The sequence below is a fragment of the Callospermophilus lateralis genome, chromosome 1 (genome assembly GCF_048772815.1).
Source record: "Callospermophilus lateralis isolate mCalLat2 chromosome 1, mCalLat2.hap1, whole genome shotgun sequence".
Classification (NCBI taxonomy): Eukaryota; Metazoa; Chordata; class Mammalia; order Rodentia; family Sciuridae; genus Callospermophilus; species Callospermophilus lateralis.
This window is the reverse complement of record NC_135305.1, coordinates 212,252,342-212,261,604: the sequence shown is the minus strand read 5'-3', so window position 1 is coordinate 212,261,604 and position 9,263 is coordinate 212,252,342. Positions and strand designations below refer to the sequence as shown.

General features: G+C 40.0%; 1 protein-coding gene across 1 annotated transcript; it reads left to right on the top strand.

Moving 5' to 3' along the window:
* The first annotated feature begins 227 nt into the window (after positions 1-227).
* LOC143399967 (olfactory receptor 7C2-like) lies at positions 228-1,190 on the top strand. Its single transcript, XM_076857191.2, has one exon. It carries the CDS (start codon positions 228-230, stop codon positions 1,188-1,190), a length of 963 nt encoding a protein of 320 aa, XP_076713306.2.
* The last annotated feature ends 8,073 nt before the right edge of the window (positions 1,191-9,263 follow it).

Genomic DNA, 9,263 nt, shown 5'->3' with positions numbered 1-9,263 from the left:
GCTAATCTGGGAACACCGTTAGAAAACCACTGGACTAGAGCCAGTTTTCCTTGGGTTAACGTAGTAACTTCAACTTGTCAGCAAAGAGACCCAAAGATAAGACAAAATATTATTTCTTGAGTTCCCAATGTTTCAATAAAAGATACTGGGGTCTTTCTGGGGAATCCCTATTTAGAGTGAATTTTGAGTTCCTGTTCTCCCTCTTTCTCAGGAAACCCAGAAATCCCATGGAAAGAGGAAACCAAACGGAAACTAGCAACTTCGTCCTCCTGGGATTCACAGATGACCCTGACCTGCAGTCCCTCCTCTTTGGCCTGCTTCTGGCCATGTACCTGGTCACTGTGCTGGGGAACCTGCTCATCATTCTGGCTGTCACCTCAGACTCCCACCTGCACACACCCATGTACTTTTTCCTCTCCAACCTGTCCCTGGCTGACATTGGCTTCACCTCCACCACCATCCCCAAGGCTCTCAGGAACATCCACACTCACAGCAAAGGGATCACCTTTGCAGGCTGCGTCTCACAGATATGCTTCTTCTTTGTGTTTGGATGCCAGGACAACTTTCTCCTGACAGTGATGGCCTATGACCGCTTTGTGGCCATCTGTCACCCCCTGCACTACGTGGCTATTATGAACCCACAGGTCTGTTTGCTCATGGCTCTGGGGTCCTGGTTGGTCAGTATCCTGGGTGCCCTTCCAGAGACCTTGACAATCTTGAGGCTCTCCTTTTGCACAAACATAGAAATCCCCCACTTCTTCTGTGATCTTACTGAAGTTCTGAAGCTCACCTGCTCTGAAAAGCTCATCAGTCACATAGTGGTGTACTCTGTGGCCATCGTCCTGGGTGTCTTCCCTCTCACTGGCATCCTCTTCTCCTACTCTCAGATTTTCTCCTCCATCCTGAGGATCGCATCAGACAGAGGCAAGTACAACGCCTTCTCCACCTGTGGGTCTCACCTCCTGGTGGTCTCCTTGTTCTATGGCACTGGCCTTGGGGTGTACCTCAGTTCTCTAGCCACACTGCCTTCTAGAATAAGTCTGATGGCCTCAGTGATGTACACAATGGTCACCCCCATGCTGAACCCTTTCATTTACAGTCTGAGGAACAGGGACATCAAGGTGGCCCTGGGGAGAGTCCTCAGCAAAATGGTGCCTCTCAGTGAAAGGGTGGATTCATGTCTCTCCTGAGTCACAGGGTGCACCATAGTGAAGACCAGAGAACCTCACCTCGTCCATCCAACTGTGGCTACCTCTGCTTTGTGTATTTTAGGGCAACTCATTCTTTGCATCTTCCTGTAAGGGTTCTGTGTTTGGGACTGGGGTCTCTGATAGCTTCATGGAACTATGACATGCTTGGTGGATGGGAAATTTCTGTGCAAAGACACAGAATGCCTGGCTGCTAGGAAAACTTATGTGCAAAGACACAGGATGCCTAGCTGCTGTACAATGCCCTGCATGAGGAGGCTCTGTGCTAGAGTCTTATCAGCCTCGGCTTTGATCTCACTCATACACAGCTCCTGGGAATAAGGAAACTCTCCTTAGATAACCACAATGTTTCACCTAGCTCCACTGCACCTGAACCTGTCCACATAGCAGTAACTTTAAGCAATAGACTTTCTCGAGAGCTACACAAAACTCCTAACATTGCACATTGCAACTATAGTAAGTAACTGTGGAACAAGCTGCATAATGTTACTAAACCTATAAGCTGCCTAATGACACAATGAATGATAATGTACTACTGATGCCAGTGACCTAATGTAACCTATTGATATAAATAAAGCTGGCAGATTAGACAAGGAGCATTCTGCCATCTGCTATTCTCCCTCTGCATCTTGTCTCTGGGTCTCCTTTTTATTTTCCTTTCATCTTCCTGTGGGCTCATTCCCACCTAGGTACTGTTCATAATGCAACAACATATTGGATCACCTGTGAACTCTCTTCACCTCTGAACCCTTTTGCCTTGTCCCACAACTGAGCTCCCACAGCACTGCCTTGGATTGTTAGTGAAGATAAGCATATATTCATGGTTTTATGTTTTTCTTCATTCCTGCTTCCCTGAAGTGTAGCCAGCACGGCGGCACATATTCAGGTGACAAGGTGATTGTGTCATGATCTCCTTGCATTTATTCTTTCTGTATGTTTGGCTCACTTCCTTGGATCATATAACATAAAATATATTTAATTCTAATTGACACTAAGCAGTTAATATATCCGCATTGTCATGTTTTATAATGTCTATTGTTGTCTAAATACATTCCCTAGACTTCCATTTGTTTTTTATTTTCTTATTTCTTGAATAACACTTGTTTAAAATGCTGGAATTCATCAGTTATGTTTTTAGTTCTATTCATTTTTTATTCCATCTAGGTATATACTCAGAGGATTCATCTATATTCTCCTTTAAAGACCACTACAATTTAAGATCTTTCCTACAACTTCCTTTTATTATTATTTTTGGCACTTAGAGAGAAACTTACTGCATTTTGATCAAATAAATAATACTCTTGACCAAATAAATAATAATCCAAGCACCATTTATTTCAAAATCTCTTCCTTGGCACTGATTTTGGTACCACTTATATATCTCTTAAATTTATTAGATTTGTATTTTCATATGGTACTTAATTAATACATTTATGTGGAGAGAAGCCAAATTCACAATGTCTAGATGAATACAGATTTATACCTGATTTCATAATAAGATAGACAATGTTCCAGGATAAAAAGGGGACACCATAGAGCATTTCTTGCACCTGTTGTTTTAATTGCCTTCCTCTCAAAATAATCCCTACACAAGTGGTACACTTTGTGGTGGCATATTCTCCCACCTTCATCATATAAACATATTTCAAACATAAAACTTACTTGGGGATAAGCAAGGCTATTCTATTATAAGAGAAAAATAGAATTCATAATGAAAATTTCGCCTTGAAAAGGTATAGCCCACTATTTTATTTATTAAATTATTCTAAATATATTTGATTAAAAAAGAAAATGTGAGGTGGCCAGGTACCACTCAAAATTTATAATCTTAATAATTCTTATAAAGCAGAAGGGGCTGGTTCCTCTGTGGCAAGGCTGTTAGCAATCCCCATGGCTCCTACTACATGGGTGAAACCAATAGCCTCTGCTTGTCTCCTTTGTTCCTAACCATCTCCTGGCATCTCCATGATCCTTTCTAAGTGAATATTGTCCTGTTTTTATACACCATGTAGCTCACATTTTTTAATGAGACCTTGGGTCTGCCTTGGGGTTGACTGTTTTATAGGTAACAGACTCTGTCTGGCTTAGGTGAGCTGGTGAAGGCTGGGGTCTCCTGCTATACCATCTTGATGATGTCATGCCTGAAAGACATTCACAAAATATAAGGCTGTCCAGTGATTCCTCCATTCCAAAACCCAGAATCACTAACAATACAACACACACTCCACAGTCACTTGGGAAGAGTCTACCTGAGAAGGTCCTGCCTCCCAGTCTGATTCACATCCTAAATTCTTTTACCCAAATCAGGTGCATACCTGAGAGTGTTGGGCCATAAGTCCTTGCACAGTTCTTAAGGTAGAACCACAGACTTGGCCCTATGATCCCAAGATCAGAAGGGAGAAGGGGGACTATGTGTCACAACACTCAGGACATTGCTACAATAAGCACATATGAGTTTTCCCTAGAGTAAGCATTCCTGATACATGGACAATGAAAACACTTGGCCATATTGTTGCCAAAAGGGACCTCTGCACATTGCACTCTGTGAGCTCTCCCATGATTTCCTTTCTCTGAATTCAACATTAGATTTCAACAGGCTGTTTCCTATTGGATGCTTTTGTAGAGACTAGTGTCTCTGTACCAAGTGTGAGCAAGGGATGGCTTCATCCTGAGAGGAGGAGGATGAGAAGTGGATCCAGGAACACAGCATGGACCAGATGTGTGGCAACCCTGGAACACATGGGCATCAGGAGTCCCATGGTAGGCCTTCCCTTCTGATGAGAAGCTCTCACCTGTTGAATACTGCTTCACACTAAACAGAGTCATCCAAAAAGAATGCTCTCTGTCCTACTGTTATCATTTTCTGAAATTTTTTTAAATGCTTGATTCGTGGTGTAAAGATCAGTGCCTTGTGAATTGTTAAAGAGGTCCATACTCTCTGCCCTGGAGTACTGAGGGTCATGCAGCCAGCTTGTTTTGAAACATAGAGCTGTGGATACCTATAGACTCCTTCCTGTACAAGTGACACACCTCTCAATGTACTTCCCTAAACAGATGCCTGGAACTTCATCTGCATTGAACATGCAATGCTGAACATGGACTCTTTCAAGGTCCTTGGAAGAGTAAGGTCACTGTAAGAACTATGTATGGGGTTGGATGTGATCCTGGGCATGGCTCCCACTTAAGGTGCAGGACTCACATTGGCTTGGATACCGCCTGTTCATGCCTGGGAGAGACCAAGGAACTCCATCTCACATTTTTTAATTTATTCTAATTTGTTTTATATGACAGAATAATGCATTTCAATTCATATTACACATATGGAGCACAATTTTTCATGTCTGGTTGTACACAACATAGAGTCACACCATTTGTGTCTTCATTGATGTACTTAGAATAATGATGTCCATCTCATTCCACTGCCTATCCTACTGCTATGCCCCCTCCTTTCCCCTCCCTCCCCTTTGCCCTATCTAGTGTTCATCTATTTGTCCCATGTGCCCCCCACCCCCATTATGAATCAGCATACTTATATCAGAGAAAACATTTGGCATTTGGTTTTTGGGGATTGGCTAAATTCCCTTAGCATTATATTCTCCAATTCCATCCATGTACCTGCAAATGTCATGATTTTGTTCACTTCTATTGCTGAGTAATATTCCATTGTGTATATATACCACATTTTCTTTATCCATTCGTCTACTGAAAGGCATTTAGGTTGGTTCCATAGTTTAGATATTGTGAATTATGCTGCTATAAATATTTATGTGGCTTCATCCCTGTAGTATGCTGTTTTTAAGTCCTTTAGGTATAAACCAAGAAGTGAGATAACTGGGTCAAATGGTGTTCCAGTCCCACTTTTCCAAGGAATCTCCAAACTGCTTTCCAAATTGGCTGCACCTATTTGCAGTCCCACCAGCAATGTATGAGTGTGCCTTTCTCCCCACATCCTCACCAACACTTATTGTTGTTCGTATTCTTAATAGCTGCCATTCTGACTGGAGTGAGATGAAATCTTAGAGTAGTTTTGATTTTCATTTATCTAATTGCTAGAGATGTTGAATATTTTTTCACATATTTGTTGATTGATTGTTATGTCATCTTCTGAGAAGTGACTGTCCAGTTCCTTGGGTTATTTGGTTTTTGGTTTAAGATTTTTGAGATCTTTATATACCCTGGAGATTAGTGCTGTATCTCAACATCATTCAAAGTGGAGAAAAATTGAAAGCATTCCCTCTAAAAATGGGGACAATACAGGGATGCCCTCTTTCACACTTCTATTTAACCATAGTTCTTGAAACACTAAGCAGAGCAATTAGACAGATGAAAGAAATTAAAGGGATACGAATAGGAAAAGAAGAGCTCAAGTTAGCACTATTTACCAATGATATGGTTCTATACCTAGAAAAGCCAAAAAAATTCTATCAGAAAACTTCTAGAACTCATAAGTGAATTCAACAAAGTAGCATGATATAAAATCAATGCCCATAAACCAAAGACATTTCTGTACATCAATGACAAATCCTCTGAAAGGGAAATGAAGAAAACTACCCCATTTACAATAGGCTCAAAAAAACTTGGGAACAACTTAATGAAAGAAGTAAAAGACCTCTACAATGAAAACTACAGAATGCTAAATAAAGGAATTAAAGAAGACCTTAGAATATGGAAAGATCTCCCTTGTTCTTGGATATTCAGAATTAATATTGTCAAAATGACCATACTACCAAAAGCACTATACAGATTAAATGCAATTCCAATCAAACTTCCAATGACATTCCTCATAGAAATAAAAAGAAAGCAGTATGAAATTCATCAGGAAAATAAGAGACCCAGCTAAAGCAATCCTTAGCAAGAAGAGTGAAGCAGGTGGCATCATTATACCAGACTTAAACTGTACTACAGAGCCTGGTATTAGCACCAAAATAGACTTGTAGACCAATGGTACAGAATAGAGGACTCAGAGACAAACCCCTATAATTACAATTATCTTATATTAGACAAAGGTACCAAAAACTTATATTAGAGAAAAGATAGCCTTTTTAAGCAAATGGTGCTAGGAAAACTGGAAATCCATATGAAACAAGATGAAATTAAACCCCTATTTCTCACCATGCACAAAACTCAACTCAACGTGGAACAAGGACCTAAGAATTAAACCACAGACTGTGCACTTAATAGAAGAAAAAGTAGGCTCAAATCTCCATCAGATTAGGCCCCAACTTCCTTAATGAGACTCCTATAGTGCAATAATTATAATCAAGTATCAATTAATGGGATAAATACAAACTAAAAAGCATCTTCTCAGCAAAAGAAACAATCAGTGAGGTGAATAGAGAGCCTACAGAATGGATGCAAATTTTTATCACATGCACATCCATCTCACATTTGAGGAAATACTCACAGGGAAGGACAATAATCAGTAGATTAAAGTCCAGAGGAAAAAAACACATCATGAGCCAACAGCCCCAGGGGAAGGATAGACTTGGCTGGCAAACAAGATGGTCCCAGGGATGCAAAACTGGCTGCGTGCACAATTACCTTTCTAGTCTTGCATGATAATTTATGGAAACTCAATTTCTCAGAGAACAGAATAATAATGCAACAATTAATTTAATGAGAATTCAACCTCCCAAGCCCTGGAAATACTCATATGCCCCATGATCCTCTCACCCACAGCTCTGCTCTGCCAGAAATGAGTGACTTCACTTGGACTTTGAAGAGCACTCATGCCTTCGCCACTTCCCCCCTTCAGCAGAGCTGAGCTGACCCTTATCACCCAGGAAAGGAAGAGCAGGAGCTCACCACCCCTGGGGCTGCTGATGTGGGAGCAGGTAGGAGGCAGCACAGGGCTCACAGGACAAGCCTTGGTGGCCCAAGTGAGGACACTGCAGTGAGGAGGGCCCCTCACTTAGAGCGGTCTGTGCAGTCAGCTCCTGTGTCTCTCTCGACTTCTCTCCCTCTCCACTTCTTCTCATCTCACTCTCTTTTCTTGAACCCAGTTCTGAGGATCTCTCACGTTGCTGATGAATGACCATCTCTCAAATTTTTCCCCAATAGCAGTTTCACTATTGTTCTGGCACCACTAAAGGGGTCTGTGTTCTCCTCCATCCGAGAAGTTTCTTTTTCCTTTATGTATAAAACTACTCCTTCTTTCACTCAATAGCTCCTTGGGTATATTGTGTAGCTAACCCAAGTCCAACTATACATCTTCTGACATCAAGTTATTTATTTTTTGTCTCAGTTTCCATATTTATAAAGTAATGATTAAAATCGTATTCACTTCATAGGAACCATGTTGGGGTGAAGTTAAAGTAAATCAGGTATGAAAAACAATAATACTCTAACAGTTAGTAGGGCATACACCTGTTTATTATTATCATTGCATTATTATAACACATTTGTTTATATCATATAAAAACAGCAATGATGATGAAATGAATCAAGGTATATAAAATATAAAACAAGTGCTGAACACAGGCAGGTCCTCAAGTAATTATACATATTAATCTCACATTTGTTGTGTGTTTGTAAGGTATTGGTCCCCATTCTAGGTGTTGTAAATTTCATTAATATTTGGAATGTTGGACCTTGAAGAGCACTCAAGAGCACTCATTTCTACTGCGTGTAGAAATGCAAATTTTTGCTGCTCTTGCTGACTGTTTTATTTTTTTGAATAAGTTAGATGAGTACAAAAGTTACAGAGAATACTGAGGCTTCTCTGTTAGAACTGAAAATGGAAATTCATAACTAGAGAGAAGCAATATCTGCCAAAGATCTCAAAGTGCTATCTGCCCTGTGCCACCTTCAGTGGCCTCTGCTTTTTACACATTGGCTTTGCATGAATGGCCTTAGTAAAATCACATCCAATTAAAATAAGTTCACAGCTACCAATCTGTCATGTGCAGCCACTCCATTCTCCATAAACAATGATATCTTGCCTCTCCTCTGTTTTTTACAGGTGCATTATGGTTGTACGTAGGTGGGATTTGTTGGTTCATATTCGTACGTGCACACGATATAACAACAGAAAAAATTTGGCCAAGATCATTCCCCAGTAGACTTCTTGCCTTTTCCATATTCAGATCTCTGGTGCCTTTTTCTCCATCTATTGCATTGGTTTGCATTTCCAGGCTGCTGACAAATGATTAGTGATGACAGACTTAGTTTTCTTTTTTATTTAAAGAAGAATTCTGCTTCTGCACCCACCTAAAGGTCCTGCCAGGTAAGTCTTATAATTTATTGGTTCTTTCCGTGGTTGTTGATTTGTTATCCTCCATCAACTTTGGACAATTCCTAGAAATAAGTTCTACTCTGGGACAGAGTATTTTATTTTATTTATTTTTTTATTTGTTCTAATTAGTCATACATGACAGTAGGATGCATTCTGATACATCATACATTAACAGAGTACAACTTCTCACTTTTCTGATTGCACATGATGTAGAATCACACAGCTGGTGTAATCATATATGCACATAGGGTAATAATGTCCAATTCATTCTACTCTGCTTATGACCCCCATACCCTCTCCCCCACTCCCCTCTGTCTAACCCCAAGTACATCTGTTCTTCCCATCCCCCACCTGATTACTGTGAATTACCATATGCAATTTAGAGTTTTAAGAAATATTATCTTGTAAGTTTGAGCATTTCCTTACCTCTGTGTTCATTTTCCTCATTCCTAATTCTAGACATTTCAATTCATCTTTGTCTTCTTTAAGAGTTTTAGTAGTGCATTGTAGTTTTGCATAATAAAATGGGGTCATTTTACATAATCACACATGATGGAAATTTATTTGCTCTGATTCAAACCCTGCTCCTTCCCCCTCTTGTCTCCTTTTATCCATTTCATTTGATGTCTGACTTTTTCTAGTTGTGGATGCTAGAGAATTAGTTCTGGAATTTGTGGGGATTTTTATTCTAGGATCTTTCTCCTTTTTAGTCCTCTAGCTCTGCTTTTACCTTCATTTTATGCTCCTTGCTGCTTTAGTTTTGCCTAGTGATATTTTTATTTCCAACAATTTTAAGTTTAAAATTTTGTATTTCTTAAGAA